General features: G+C 42.7%; 1 protein-coding gene across 3 annotated transcripts in view; it reads right to left on the bottom strand.

The window, feature by feature from the left end:
- The window catches only part of dgkb (diacylglycerol kinase, beta), a 49,093-nt gene that overhangs the window by 23,963 nt on the left and 8,819 nt on the right, over positions 1-16,311 (bottom strand). For all 3 annotated transcript variants that reach the window (XM_053432792.1, XM_053432793.1, XM_053432794.1), the window contains 13 exons: positions 14,639-14,688; positions 13,497-13,571; positions 12,854-12,973; positions 12,245-12,362; positions 11,892-11,980; positions 10,608-10,724; positions 10,316-10,414; positions 9,266-9,367; positions 7,544-7,617; positions 6,888-6,962; positions 3,932-4,017; positions 3,199-3,288; positions 2,257-2,417 (listed from right to left, as the gene is read on the bottom strand). In XM_053432792.1, coding sequence (XP_053288767.1) covers positions 2,257-2,417; positions 3,199-3,288; positions 3,932-4,017; positions 6,888-6,962; positions 7,544-7,617; positions 9,266-9,367; positions 10,316-10,414; positions 10,608-10,724; positions 11,892-11,980; positions 12,245-12,362; positions 12,854-12,973; positions 13,497-13,571; positions 14,639-14,688 — 1,256 coding nt within the window. The remainder of the gene's footprint in view (positions 1-2,256; positions 2,418-3,198; positions 3,289-3,931; positions 4,018-6,887; positions 6,963-7,543; positions 7,618-9,265; positions 9,368-10,315; positions 10,415-10,607; positions 10,725-11,891; positions 11,981-12,244; positions 12,363-12,853; positions 12,974-13,496; positions 13,572-14,638; positions 14,689-16,311) is intronic.

The following is a 16,311-nucleotide window of genomic DNA, read 5'->3' as shown; positions in this document are numbered from 1 at the left end:
TCTAGATCAGGGGTGTCCAAACTACGGTCCGCGGGACATCTACAGCCCGCCATCCATTTTAAAATTGGGCCGCCTCAAAAAAAAAAAAATTATTAAAAAAAGACAAATTTAAATTTAAAAAAAAAAAATTGGGGGGGAAACCAACAATTTATTAGCACTTAAATGGCACTTAATTATAGAACTTTGTAGTTTTGCTCCATTTTTGAAGAAATTGTACTTTCTTGATTCTTTTTGTTCTGGGTTTGTACCCTTGAATGCAATAAAAGCATCAGCTAAATGAAATGTAATGTGATGGACTATGGCCCACTGTGTTGCACCTGTCCCTCAGACCGCCGCCACGCCCCCCCCCCCCCCCCCCCCCACTGTCAATAGTCCGCTCCAGGGCAGGGGGGGGGCGTGGCGGCTTGAGTGGCCCAGACCTTCGTATTTTTTTCTACATGTGGCCCTCGGGATAAAAAGTTTGGACACCCCTGCTCTAGATCCTCATTCAACCTGTTGTTTGAATTAAACCATGAAGTTACTGGTAACTTGTGATAACTTCGACGTGAACACTGGTTTCTTCAGTGATTCCACTTCCTCCCGCACACACTCCACAGACTGATCCGCACCATTGTTCTCCTCTATCACAATGTTAACAAGCGCTGTCCTCTAATATCCTCCAACCTCGTCATTAGGGGCCGGGGGGGGGGGGGGGGGGGGGGCTGGACGTGTTATTCAACTAACATTTGTGAGGCCATGCATCACTTATGTCCTCGCCACAGTCCGTACGACTCTCACGTCAACCGAGTGGCTCCCTCCTCTGCCACCTGCAAATGTCAATTACCATATTTCCCCCCTGACATTTATCAGTAATGGCCACCATGAGCCATGTAAAATCAGTGTCATTACGCGGGAGACGGACAGGACCACGCACAACAAGTCTCGTTTATTGATCAGACGCTTGAGGCTTGAGCACATCTCAATAAAGGCCTAACCAGAATGTGATCACAACAAATAAATGGAGTCATTACCTCGAGCTGCAGCTGCTACACACTGCTTTATTCTGGTTTTTTTTAATTCCACCTTAAACAACCGGTGCAGGAATTATTCACAGAGAGAATGTAATTTTCAGAATCGTTCTTCTGTTCTGCTTTGATTCTCTGTCACTGAATCAACTTCTCTCTGGTGTGAAGGGTTTGAAAAGGCGTCATGTGCGTTTCCTTCCCTGCTACTGGGAAACTACAGTGTTGTGTAGTTCCCATTGTGTTGAGGGCAGTGTGGTTATCATAGTACTTATTATAATGTTTATATATCTGATACCAGCCTGTTTTATACAGCTCAGAGGTCTTAAATAAATCTGGAATTAGATTTGATCCACTTAGAAATGACAAAAGAATTTTTATGAAATAATAGAATTTAAAGAAATGCAGATATATTCTAGCTGAACCTTTTTGTTCCCCGATGGTTCAACAATATATAAGATTATGACCTAAAGTCAATAATAATCTTTGTGCTTTTAATACTCACTTTATATTGACATTTACTAGGGAAAAAACTGGTGTATTTTATCTGGTGAATTATTGTGAATTTAAAACACAATATCAGAAGTACAAATCTTTTACTGTACTCAAACAAATGTAAACTAATGTACAGTGTATATTTACAAATAATGTAATCCCAACTACTTAAAACAAATCTATGCCAGTACTTATTTTTTATTAATAATTAAATACAATTATATACTGTTTTTAGGCCAATCGATGTTTTAAATGTGAGGCTTTTAAAACAACGATTGGCTTAAAAACAGTATATAGTGCAACATTCTCGCATCAACTGCAACAAAGTTAAGTTATTTAAATATAACTTGAGTTTTTCAGTTTTGTGCTTTGAATTCATAAAGAAAAAAACTGTTCAGGAGCAGAAAGTGAATCGTTTTTCTTGTACTTTGGAATTTGTCCCATTCAAAGTGAGAATCAGCAGAATCTCAGCTGCACTGAGGTCAGTTTGAAGACGTGTGTTGGTTTCACAACAAGACAAAATGCTGTCAAATGCTTGTGTGCAGGAAAAACGACTTCAAATCAAACACGTTCACTCAATTTGTGAGTATTGTACTAATTTACGTTGACTCGTCTCTTTCCTGCAAGTTTGCATTTGTTAAAAGCCTCGACTATGGAGAGTGGAGTTAAGAACCGAACTCTCTCTACGTTAATCCACCCACTGCTCATTCCCTCCCTGTCTGCTCCGTGCACACAGACCTGATTCACACGTGGGACTCACCACTCCGATGGAGAAGTAGTTGTTGATGATGCTGTAAGGCACCAGGTCCCCTCGCTCCTCTTTGTCCGTGGGCGTGACGTCGATCTTCCAGCGGTCCAGCCTCAGCTCCGTGCTGCTCTCGATGTCCCGCAGGATCTTCAGGAGGCTCTCGCCCTCGTACCCTCGAGGAGAAGAGACACCACGAGCAGGTTGGACATTTAGATGAGGACACAGTGTGGCTGAAGCCTTCGAGTGACTATAATCAAGAACTCCTACAATTTAAATAAATGATGCTTTAAGTTAGAATTGGTCTTTGTTGAGATAAGACATCCTTTTTTACTTTAATGACCGTTTCCTTCGGATTATCAACTCCTTTAAATCTAAAATGTGCTTTAGATGTGGTTCTCATAATGAATATGTCCTAGTGTCTGATTTTAAAATGATGGTTTGATTCTCCTATAGATGAGAGAGAGAGAATAACATTTACAATTTCTGACATGAAAATCATTGTATTTAGAGGATAAATACAAATATGGGCCCTTCAATCTCCTGAGGTTGTGCAGCAAATGATTTATTTTTGATATCTTTAAATCTTAAACCTTAGTGGTTTAGTTCAGTGCACCGCGAAAAAATTGTAATTGACTTATTCAATAAGCAATTTTGATAATGATGTTTATAAGAAAAACTAGTTGAAATATCAAAATTCGGCCGCTTTTCTATTTTCAAGAAATCTATTTCTTTGGGTTTAAAGATAAACGTAGAAACACCTCACTAGATAAAATGAGTGATGTGCAGCTCTATCTAGAGCAAACACTTCCAGAGCTTCCTTCAAAGGGTTTCAATTACTTGGCTTCAGAGCAGATCAGAGATACAGACCTATATATATATATATAACCATAAAAGCGATGAGGTTAATTGAGGACAATGTGTTTTCACTGTAAAGCTTCTATGTTCTGTCGGTACCTCCTCCCCAGCGCAGACATCTTGCCAGATCGTTGCCGGTGCCAAGAGGAAGTATACACACGGGGGGGTTCCTGTCCAGGTTGGCCTTATCTGGAGCAGAGGGACAAATATCACAAAGCCAGAAAGAACAAAGTCGCTGCAAAGACTCGCGCAGGAAGCATCAAATCCATTTTGCGGCTCCACTTAGAAACACGACAAGTCAATATGAGCGTCCAGTCGCACAGTCTATTTCAAGAGACGCATTTTGCCTGATGGTTATTACCTCTCTTGTTCTGATTGATAAAAAATTGAGGCAATTTATGAGAAGCCAAACAAGTAACACGTCTTCAAGACCAGAGAGGACGCTGGGTGATACTTATTTTTTTCCTCTTCCCTCAAATGACGGCTAATATGTTGTTTTCCAACGCACGTAATCGTCCCATTTCACCTCCCGTGCACACGCAGGCTCCGACGTAATGAAAGTGTTTATACACAAACCATAAAGTACGCTTTACCATTTCAGGCTGAACAACAAGAGTGCAGTCGGCTTGGAAATATAATAAAAAACAAACAATTTTTTCACCAAAACAAAAAGGAAATGGAGTATTTAACTTGGAGCATGTTGTACATTATCAGAATCTGGGGGGGGCCGGTAGGATACATGTACTGTGGCACAGTGGGAGGTTTGAGGAGTTTGATATTCTTTTGTAAAATAACCACAAACAGTACAAGTATTGTGATATATGTTCTGTACCGATGAAGTCCAGGATCCAGCCGACGGTGCCGTCCCCCCCGCAGGCCAACACCCGGAAATCAGGAACGTCTCTGAAGAAGTTCAACCTGGAAGAAAACACACAGAGAGGCTGGGTTTTACTTTACTTTCTACTTTTTGAGCAGTATTTTTACTTACTCCATTGCTTTGGTGAACATGTTTAATGAATAACTGTTTAACTTTTAATAAAAACAAGTTTGTTTCTATAGCACAAAGAAGGACAACACATAAAATAACAGATATATTGAGACATTTTGCGACGCCCATTGAAAATTCCTCCAGAATACTTAAATTTTCACCACTTTCTAACTTTCTGCAAATTTTGGTAAGAATTTGAGCATGTTAAAGCCCTCAAAAAGCCAAATCATTTGCCTGAATAATAATAATAATAATAATAAAAAATAATCGTTACAATTTCAATAGGGCCTCCCACTGTCAGTGCTCGGGCCCTAATAACGTATTTAAAGAAACTTTAAGTTTTCCCATAAACATATGTTTAAAGGATGAAAAACATGAATCAACATGTCTGTTAATGTGTCATTTGCAACTGCAGTGAATTATTTGAAACATTACGATGCTAAATTAATAATATGATTGTGTTTAAAAGAAAGAAATACAGATTAAAGACACAACCTCACAAGAGCCCAAACAGAACATGAGGGTTAAGACGAACTTAGACCAAGTTAAAGAGCTAAAATAAGTAAACTAACTCCTTTAAACTCACTGTTGTCACATTATTACTTCAATACTCTATATATTAATACTTTGTTAACAGTAAAGTATGTTATTATCTTCACTGTCTGGAGTCTCCACTGCCTTTTAATATCAAATCCCTCGAGGTACGTTTACTTTTCTTCTCATTCCGAGACAGTTTAAAAACCAGTTGCTCCGGTGAATCACGTTTAATTAGAACATCTCAGCCTACTTGTTGTTCACAGACGCAGAGAACACATCACGAGCAGATTTCAAAAACCCCCGTGAAACATCCACAACTCTCTCTGATCCCACAAAGTAACACACGTGGCATCGACAATCCCTCATCCCGGGGCCGCGCTGCCTGTTGGAGGGTTAATCGGATCATCACGGGCAATGTTCAGTCCAACTTCTTCCGTTCCTTCACAATAACAAAGCGCTAACTGGATGAGCCGGCCTCCCAGCCTCGTATGGCCGGCTAAATGATTCGCTCAATTACTCTGCGACTGGGACCGCAAACCACGTTAGCCTCAAAACAGACAGCCGCTGACATGAAAGGCAACTTTGGGGATATTTAAATACCAAGAAACAAACACTTCATTTGCAGTGATTGCGTTAGCGAGGCAGCTAATTGACAGCAGAGAGCAGGCGGCCCTCATCCGACGGTGACCGCTCACCTCGCGCTCCACTGAATATTAACAAGGTTACCAGCGGGGGTGAGGTCACAGGGAGGAGCTCCGGCCTCCAGCAGGTGATGTTTCCGTCCACGTGCACGGAGGCCGAACCAAAACAGAGGTCACAAGGTAATTTCCCCCTAAAAACTTGTAGCTCGTGGAGGATTTTCTGTTTCCTTCCTTCCTTCTTTCCTTCCTACCCTTTATCCCTCCTTCCTTCCTCCTTTGTAAAGTCTTGTTTGTGCAGTGCATGGATACAAATTCTAAATCTAAAACTAAAACTCACTGCACTTGGAACGTTTCTAGGTTTATTGATAAACCTTTTTTTTTAAATTAAACATTTACGTTTGTGATTAAAAACAGCAAATGCATATTAGGGCCGAGTATTTATCAGCCTTCTAAGAATTATACTTAAAAATGCTCTAAACAGCATTAAAAAGACTCCTCACTGTCCACTGAATATTAACAAGGTCACAAGAGGGGGGGGGGGGGGGGGGTCACAGGGAGGAGCTCCGGCCTCCAGCAGGTGATGTTTCCGGCCACGTGCACGGAGGCCGAAACAAAACAGAGGTCACAAGGTCATTTCCCCCAAAAAACTTGTATCTCTTGGAGGATTTTTCTGTTTCCTGCGTGTGCCGCTGTGTATTTATTTTTTATAAAGGCAGAAAGATTCTGTTTCTCAGGTCTAATCAAAGCCAAACAAGGAGGCAGCACGGCGGCGAGGCATTCCTGTGCATTGGCAAAGTGAAGGAGCCTTATGCATGTAAATGATCCATTCATCTGCTTAATCCCAGATGTGAACCATAGGAAACCAGACGCCGGCTGTAGGTGCGTCCGGCAGAGAGCTGCTCGTCTGTATGCGTGGTCACATGTGGTATAGCAGGAGGTTCACCCCTCATGGGCGGCGGCGGCGCCTCCTTCACGTTCAGACTCGTGCATGAGGAGAACTCGGCTCATTTGTGTGTTTGTGGAGGTCGAGGGAACGCAGAGGAGGCTTTAATACCGAGGGCCTCCTCTCCTGCATGAGATGCTGCTTGTTAAACTGAGCAGCAGAAAAACAGCCGCGTGTTTGTAAACACATCATTAGTCAGTATGGTTTGTTAAATATAAGGAAGAATCAAGACCGTCTGTCTTCTTTACTTCTTTTGTTCCCTTGTTCCTTCCTTCTTTCCTTCCTACCCTTTATCCTTCTTTCCTTCCTCCTTTGTTAAGTCTTGTTTTTGCAGTATATGGATACAAAATTTAAACTCAGTGCACTTTGAACATTTCTAAGTTTACTGAGAAAACGTTTTATTTGAAATTAAACATTTCTGTTTGTGATAAAAATAGCAAATACACATTAGGGCAGAGTATTCATCTTAAAAATGCTCTAAACAGCAATAAACAGACTCAAGGTTTTACTCTAAAGCTTCCATATTGTTTATTATTTCAAAATATATATTATTTCTTCTATGTTAACGTGTTATTTGGATTTTTTACTTTAATATTTCACTTCAATTCAAAGCTTTACCATCAGCAGTTTATTAAAAATGGTGAATATGTAAAACACTTGTGTCCAGTGAGCTACGCACCCCGGCATGGGTCCGTTCTTCGCCAGGTTGTAAACTTGTCTCGGGTTCAGAAGATACTGGAACTTTCTGTAAATCCTTCAGGACAGAAGATGCAAAGAGATCAACATGAGAAACACATCAGAGAAATACACAACAACAACAACAAAAGCATGTGACTGAAAAAACGTGGATTTAGTGTCAGAGGTGTCAGCGACAGGCGTCGTCCAATCAGAGCGTGACGCCGCGGTGGACTGGGCAGCGGGGAGGGGGCATCGCCCGAAGTCCCCTCGAGGAGAAACCATTAGAAAGACTAATTCATTTTAATTTCAATTTCATTATATCAACTGGCTGAAGTCATATTTTGATCTCATAATTTAAACGAATGAGGGCCGGCGTAATAAGAAGTGAATGAATATGTTTCAGTAATAACCCAATTAGCCCTGGGTTAAAGAAGGGGGACCAGCCAGGGCCGTGACAGTGAGGGGTGTGTGTGTCTCTGTGTGTGTCTGTGGGTGTGTGTGTGTGTGTGTGAGAAGGTGGAGGTGGACAGCGTTAGGTAAATGTTATTGTGTTTTTATTTGACTGAGAGCCTGAAGCGGGCCGTGTGGCGGTGGTGGTGGAGGATCCGGGCTGGAGAGGCCTCTCGCTGCGTGTTGAGACAGATCGTGTGCGCTCACCTCTCTCCCTGCTTCCCCCCGCTCTTCGGATTGACAAACACCAGCAGAGGATGAGTGCCCTCTATTGTTGTGATCTGAATGGGAGATGTCAAAACAAACCGTCGGTGCTGGGAGACCTGCAGGATGCTTCACAGGAATTCACTTTCAAAGCCGTGTCCCCTCAGACGGCGTTATCGAGCAACACGCGTTTCGTGAAACCGAGGGTTTCCTGGTACCTGCTCGTGGAGGTGAGGGGGGGGGGGGGGGGGGCTGCACCTTTCAGAACCAGTTTAATCTACTGGTAATCCTGAGATCTAATCACAGGAAGTGAATTCTTAACAACTACATCAATGTTCCTCTTCTGCTGTGGGTTTATTTCAGATTTATGCTCGTTATGCTTGTTTTCCACTGGTCAGAAAACCCAATAACAGCTTCTCTAACATCTGGTTTGTGTCTGAATCAGGAATCATCACAATCACACTTCACTCTCAGGTCCAAGGATTCTGCAGGAGACAGGTTTCTAATCAGGTGAAAGTGCAAAAACCTGCGAGTCGAGAGAGCGTCTTTACGTTGTCGTGTGTTTGTGACGTAGAACTTGATGAACTGATGGAAAAACTGAAACTTCTCTGCACCGGGAAAAGAAGTTAATCGACTTTTGTTTGTGCGATTAAACAAATGTACGAATATCCACAAAAAAAGTCTGCAGAGCATCAATCTACAGCCGCTTTCAGATTAGTTTATTTAATGTCAATAAAAGAACTACAGAATAAATGTGTCGCACTAAAATAAATAACACATCGATCATCACGAAATTGAGCAGATATTAAAGTTGATGAGGAATATTGATGTTGCTGTAGAAGATGTGAACGATTGCTCAGCAGATGCACTTTCAGTAAACCTCGTCTACCTCGCTCCTCTCAACTGGAAAACTCATGAGTCATGATTTGGTCGTCGGTCTCATTCGTCAGCGCTTCCTAATTGACTGGGGGGGGGGGGGGCAGTTTGTCTCATGTTGTCCCTGTTTCTCCGGTGAAGCCCGGTGGACAGACCGAGGCCCGGCGGTCCCACACAGCACCACGTCAACCAGCCGGCCCCGGTTTGAGTCCTTCCTGCAGTTAGTCTGCAACAACTCGCCCCTCGTTCGCCCCTCACTCGCCCTGACACAGATGAAGCGCTTAACTCCCCCCTGTCTGCTATCCCAGCAGGCCGAGGGTGAATTAATGAGCTCCCTGTCCAGTCTGGAGTGATCCATTACTTCCTGTAATTATAAATAATAATCTTGATTATTACGCTGGTTAGCCGGCGAGAGGCAGAGATGGATGTGCCCGGGATATGATTCATCATATTTCTCTCTGAGCCGCGCGCAGACGAGCAGTCGCCACAGAGGACGGCCGGTTTCCATCGCTGACAGATACTAGAGGGCATCAGGCCGGACTCGAACCTACGACTCGGACCACATGACGCAAGGCACAGGCTCAACACGTGACATTCAACCATGAGAAAAGGTTTGATTCACAAAGAGTCCCTTAAATGAAACAATAAAACAATATCAAATCTGTGCTGGCAAATACGAGATGGAGGAAATCACCGTGAGTCTGTTTTTTGACAACCACGAGTTAAAAGATCCACAGTTCAGACATGTGATAAAGTCAAATTCAGTGTTTTCTCGTTTCCATTCATTTAAAAAAGACTGATCAAACATTTATTACATAATTTACTTTAGTTTACTGTATTTCCTCGTACCTGCAGCCCTTGTCCGTCCACTGTGACCGAGTTCGCTCTCTGCATCTTCCCTCGACTCGACTGACTGCACCTGGAGTCTTTCCTCAGCGTGGTCTGTCGCTCCTGGGGTCAAAGGTCAAGCAGTGATGTTGACGTTACATTTCAAAACACTGATGAATTAATAAATCATTAGTACTTTTAGAAAAGAAACGAGTTCTGATCTTTAAAAGACAATTTTTCCTTTTCATTCACTTGGATCATTTAGGAAAATACCTTTGTTTGTGTCGTATTGCAAAGCAAGTTTATTTCTGGATATTTCTGCTGTAAACAGGCTTAGATTTATGAAACTGTAGTTTCACTACAATTCATTAATCTAGAAAGTGACCTACTGGAGCTTGTTCTAATTATAGGGACGGTTCTGAAAAGCTATTTCAGTTGAGAATATTTGGATTTGCAGAGTAACTCCTTTAGAGGAACTGCTTTTTATTAACCATGGAGAAATGTATGTTATTTAATGGACAAATAAATCAAACAAATAAAGGGTTTAAATTACCAGTGTGTATGATTCAGTTATATCTCTAAAATCAAATACATAATATGCATCTTTATTTTCTATGAATCATCATATTTTTGTATTAACCCCTTAAATTCTTGAGTCTTTTCTCAGACAAACCAAATCAGTCCTGTTTTCTTTTACATTACCTGAAGGAGGGTGAAGCTAAGTATATTAAATTCGCTGCAATATGCAACTTCACCACTAGATTTGACTAAACCCTGCACACTGAACCTTTAAAAGATTAAACGCATCAATAATTCATATTTCAACGAGCAGTTTATTCCGTCTTTTCTTCTGAACTTTGCTCATGTTATTTTGGAAATAATCTCTAGGGATGAGAACAATAACTGTGATTTCTGCTTCCTCTCTCTCTCTCTATCTCTCTCTCTCTTCCACTTGTGAATTTCCCCCGAGCCGATCGATGAAGCCTCATCACGTCCTCTCAGATCGACGCGGTGTCAAACCGGGTCGGCCACGTGCCGGCGGCTCTGACCGGAGGAGGAGCGAGCTCTTACCAGAACCACGGGGCAGATGGAGCTGGGGGGCAGGATGTGATCCTTCAGGGGGCCGCAGTCACACTCAGGCTTCACGTGGGAGGCACACTTGTTATGGAGCTGCAGGGAAAACTCGTGTTATTAACCAGAAAAGGTTTTATATACACGTTCAGGAGTTTGTTTGCGTTTCATGTGTCAACTTTCAGCCACAGACACGTGTTCCCTGGGTGTAAATTGGTGAGATGACTTCCAGAAAAACAAGATAAACAACAATAAGAAGTGGGAGTATAATGAGGAGGTGGCTGCCTCTCACCGAGATTTGACACCACACACAGTGGAGCCCAGTCAGGCCCTGGTAACACTTAATGGTTTTGTGACACTTGTCGCACTTGGTGGGGCAGTTCCCCTCCACCCAGAAATGATGCATCACCTGCAGAGAGACACAGAGACAACACACGGGAGAGAAGTGAGAAGAGAAACGTGCTGCAGGGAAAAACAAGAAGTACACACAATGCACAGAGAGAGGGAGAGGGAGGGGGAGAGAGAGAGAGATGGAGAGAGGGAGAGATGGAGAGAGAGAGGGAGAGAGAGTGAGAGACAACACACGGGAGAGAAGTGAGAAGAGAAACGTGCTGCAGGCAAAAACAAGAAGTACACACAATGCACAGAGAGAAAGAGAGAGAGAGAGAGAGAGAGAGATGGAGAGAGAGAGGGAGAGAGAGTGAGTGAGAGAGAGTGAGAGAGAGAGAGAGAGAGAAAGACAACACACGGGAGAGAAGTGAGAAGAGAAACGTGCTGCAGGCAAAAACAAGAAGAACACACAATGCACAGAGAGAAAGAGAGAGAGAGAGAGAGAGAGGGAGAGAGAGGGAGAGATGGAGAGAGAGAGGGAGAGATGGAGAGAGAGAGGTAGAGAGAGTGAGAGACAACACACGGGAGAGAAGTGAGAAGAGAAACCTGCTGCAGGGAAAAACAAGAAGTACACACAACCAGAGAGCGAGAGAGAGAGAGAGAGAGGGAGTGAGAGAGTGAGAGAGAGAGGGGGCGAGGGGGAGAGAGAGAGAGACAACACATGGGAGAGAAGTGAGAAGAGAAATGTGCTGCAGGAAAAAACAAGAAGTACACACAAGCAGAGGGAGAGAGAGAGAGAGGGAGAGAGAGAGAGCGAGAGGTGAGCTGCAGGAAAAAACAAGAAGTACACAAAATGCACAGAGAGAGAGGGAGACAGAGAGAGAGAGGGATAGATGGAGAGAGACAGAGATGGAGAGACAACACACAACAGACAGAGACAAAGATAGAGAGATAGAGTGGGAGAAAGAAATAAGAGATAGATAGAGAGAGAGACACAGAAAGATGGATACACAGATATAGAGAATGAGAAATAGATTTACAGATAGAGGTATAGATAAAGAGAGATGGACACTTTGATCCCAGTGGAAATTCAGGCGAAGGAGAGAAGGAAAGAAGAGAGAAAGAGAGAAGCGTTGCTCTCTGTGTCTTCAACTCGCTCTCAGTCACTGTTTTAATTCCATCAGAGGAAGAGAAACTCTCGAGCTGATCCACGCGTGCCACCTGCCAAACACTCCAATCAACACACCTCCGTGTTCTTCTTGGACTTGACGTAGGTCTTGATGCAGGAGGGCGGAGCTCGAGCCACGCAGCGCTCGTGAACCGTGTACTTGCAGACTGGGAAAGAACGAGAGAAGAGTTTTTAAACACTCACAGAGGAGAGAGAGAGAAACAGACTTTTCACAGAGTTATAAGGGACATAAACAAAAGTTTGTGTGTCTGCAGCTGAAGAGGCTGAATCTGTCGAACCCTTCAGAGTTAAGCTACTTTCAGAATCTGACAAAGACAGACTCCAGAGAACCCAACCCGGTTAACCCTAACCAGTTCTGGGGACATCCTCCAGAGTTCGGCTGTGGAAACCAGCAGCAGTGAATCACTCACAGGAGCAGCAGAGTCCCTGCTTCCCCAGGCCGATCAGCATGTTGAGACACAGGTTGCAGTACGCTGGTTTGTTGAAATGCTTCAGTCTCCACACGTGTTGACCGTCGTCTTTGACGTTCTGCAGCAAGAGGAACAGATGATCTGTTAATTAACTGAATCCATATCAATTATCTGACTCTGTTAATCTTCTCATGGTCTCTGAGGATCATCAGCTTTTCTTTTCACTGATTTATTTGTCAATAAGCTTGTTGATCATCTCCTGATGAGGATTTTTATATTACGAATTATTCTTTTCTATCATATTGTACTTTTTAAACAAAGGTGCAGCACAGACAGAGTTCAGGTCATAGCAGAGACACTCATTCATAAAATATGAGCTCTGGTGGGGATTTCTGTTGGAGGTGGTCAAATGCTGCCATCTAGTGGTTAAATAATGAACTGGAGACAGAACTGATGATGGTTTGAGGGAGTAGACCAGCAGGGATCCTGGATATTATCAAAATGATCCAGCATAGATGAGAAAAAAACCTCTCAAAGCCATTAGAGGTGTTTGAGTGACCAACCAGGTCTTTATCTTGCAGGATGTGAGGATGTGATGTGTGGACTCACCGTCTCCAGGCCCAGCAGCACCAGCAGAGGGATGGTGGTCATCCCGCCCTGGATCCACTCCTCCAGTGACACGGTGCCGTCGTGGTCGTAGTCGATCTCCTGCATCATCTCCTGGAGGATCTGGAGACAGAAGCTATCGTGATGAACGATGTCACCACAAGGCAAATCACAGGATTATATTCTTTGTGTAGAAGTTTTATCAGAATTTTTCATAATTTCCCTTATTTCTTCAGGAAGTAATGTTTGGATCTGGTTTAAAACACGATCAGAGATATATTTAAGGTGTGGATATTTATGAGTTTGTACAATTTACTGATTCACATTAGGATCCAGATCAGGTGGAAGGACGTGTTTGGCCTGTGCAGAGTTATGAACTCACTTTAATAAGAACCCATGACCGACCAAAATAAAACAAAAAACAAAAACAGACACATTATAGAGACACACACCAGAGCGCTGAGCAGTCAAAATAGAGGAGATACATAAATAGATAAAGCAAACAGCCAAGACAAAAACAAATAAGATTAAACTGCACAGGGATGGTCTCTGTCTGAAAAAATATAAATAAATAAAAGCTTTAAATAAGATTGAATAGCGAGCTGGAGTTTTTGTGCGTGTTAATTGGCGGGCTGTGTTTTCTTACTGGTTTCAGCTCGGTCACGTCCCACTCCAGGTACTCTGCCACGTGCATCATCTGGGAGATAATGTGCTCCAGCTCCTGTGGCGAGACCACAGACGCTCATTAGAGACACACAAACACTGTGTTTACCTTTCCGTATATTGCAGCCTTACAAACCCGTGTCACTAAACGTCTGCGGCCTGAATAGCCTGATCCGCAGTGTGTAATAACAGGGGGGGGACGTCACACAGACGAGCTGCACGCAGGAAAACAAAGAGCAGCGTGGGAAGAGCTGCGGAGCTGAGCGGCTAATTACAGTGGTTGGGTTTCTTGTGGGGGGGGGGTGACATTATTATCTGGAGGCAAGTGAGTCCATGTGGTGCTGAGGATCAGTCAGAGTGGATCAAGAGGTCACACGTTTAAAAAAATTTAACCACGTACTTCAGTGTTTGCACCAAAGTCCTAAAAATATGTCACTGGATTAAAAAACATGTTATAATAATAATATGTTTATTTGTACTGCAGTTTTCTAAACAAGGTGTACTTTATTCCTCCATCAGGAAGTAATGGTGGGACGTGACTAATAACTGGATACATTACAAACCCTCCACCCACCACACCCCCCTGACCCCGATATTCCACTCACTCCCTCCTTTACACTTTCTATACATCTACATATCCACACATGTAAACACTGATGCTCTCATTAATAAATATAATGTTACACCTCCACTACTTTCATCCATTCGATATAGAGATGGAATGATGAAGAGATATAAAGAGAGAGCGAGACAAGATAATAAGACAGAAAGAGAAATAAAGGGATGGGTAGGGATAGAGAGATGGACAGAGATGGGCGGACAGAGAGAGGAATGATTGAGAGAGAGAAAAGAGGTAATTAAGTTGAGAAAGAGAGAGAGAGATGGAGTGATGGAGAAAGATAGAGAAACAGACAGCGAAAGAAAGATATATCTGTTTAAAAAATCATTTACTAATTTCAATGATCGTTAGTTAATCTCCCAATATCTCGTGTCTCCCTTTGAATTGGTGTTGAATGTTCTTATTTCAACTTTGGGCGTTTTGTCGAAACAATGTCTGACACATTTGTGAACAGGATCAGTTAAAATCAAAATGAAAAGATAGATTTGAAGAGGAGAGATATTTACCGAGCTGTCTAAGGACCCGTTTCCATCGGTGTCGTAGAGACGGAACATGACTGAGGAGACAGAAGCAACAGAAACAATCAGGTCACAGCATCAACACCCTGGACCCCCTCCTCTTCCTCTTCCTCACCCTCACAGGGGAAGTAAACTGGAGAAACCACAAGACCCGGTGCTCCATCTCACCTTGTTCACCCAATACTAGAAAAAAACCTGCGACCCCTGCAACTTCAAGTGTTACACCATGGAAACCAGTCACATCCAGTATCCCAGCTGTGACTAGATGGTCTCTCTCCCCCCCCCCCCCCCCCACACACACACACACCCTGTAAAGTCTAAACGCAGCCGAGTTGTAATAACAACAACACAACCTGTGTGTTGATCGTTTTCTTCAGTGAATGTTAAATATAGAATTAACTGCTGACTCAACGAGGAGTGGACGTCACATGGCGGCTGGTCAGGGCCACTAACGAGGAGATAATTGGCAGCTTCCTGTGAGACGGAGACTTTTTGAGGCACAGGGAGTAGAGTGTGTGTGTGTGTGTGTGGGGGGGGGGGTTGGTGGTGTAACAAGAAGGCAACTGTGGTGACGCAAAGACACACCAGGCGGCAACAGAGTGCAAAACATGGTCATGATGATTGTTGTTGACTTCTGTGTCAAGTCCAAATGAGAAAAACACTAGAACTATATTTATGAATGCTCCTCCAGCTGGGATTTGACATAAATACAGTTCTATGAATTCAAACGAGATGTGTTTTGTGTTGAGTTCCTGTATTTGACTCATTTTATACTCACAAAATATTGTTATGTAATTAAAATGTATTAATAAACGACAGATGAATGTATTGAGAGTCAGTCAAAGTCTCCACTGGATTTTGAGTTGTTGGAGTTAAAGTTTTAAAGAAGCTTCCAAGTCAAACTCTATTTATTATTTACATTTAATAACTTGATATCAAACAATAGATTTGTTGTTTTTCTGTGACCTTTTTGTTTTAATCTCTATAGAAAATTAAAGTCACTAATAAGTCATGGTGACTTATTGTGTTTTAGCTGTTTTTTTTATTCTTTAACGTTTTTACCTTAAATACTGACTTTATTTGCTTTTAATCTTTTTTACTTTAATCTCATCTCCTTAAAATATCTTTATAACGTCTTTGTGTTTTCAGTGTGTTGAGCTCTCTCGGCCTCCGTACTCATTTCTTCATTTCCTAACACTGTTAAGAAAAGTGGAGTATAAATGAAGTTGGCGCATTTCTCAAACAAACCAGTAGAGGGACCCCTCCACTACAGAGTGTGGACCACCGAGAAGGAGGGAGGGAGCGGGGGATGAAAGAGAGGGAGGGAGTTCATGTTGGAAGAGACTTTATCCACAGTTAAATCCGTGATGTGCTCACACACATGCAGCTGAATAATTTAGTCTCTCCTGCTCTTAATGAACTCTGCTCAATAATTCAGCAGCTGGATGAGAATTACAGCAACACGGAGAAAAAAAAAAAAGGAATCGCACTGATGTCCTATTACGCAGCGTAACCCTGTGAATAAATGATGTGATGAACACAATTAGGAGACGTGGGAGTTTGTGACTGTAAACTGCAAAGATCTCTTCATCGAATCAGAGCTGCAGAGAGGATTCCAGGAGAAAGAAGATCCGGTGGAAAGAGAAGAAACTGAGTAACCT

The sequence above is a fragment of the Pleuronectes platessa genome, chromosome 10 (assembly GCF_947347685.1).
Source record: "Pleuronectes platessa chromosome 10, fPlePla1.1, whole genome shotgun sequence".
NCBI classification, from domain to species: domain Eukaryota; kingdom Metazoa; phylum Chordata; class Actinopteri; order Pleuronectiformes; family Pleuronectidae; genus Pleuronectes; species Pleuronectes platessa.
Note: the sequence above shows the minus strand (reverse complement) of the source record. Positions and strands in the feature narration are given on the sequence as shown.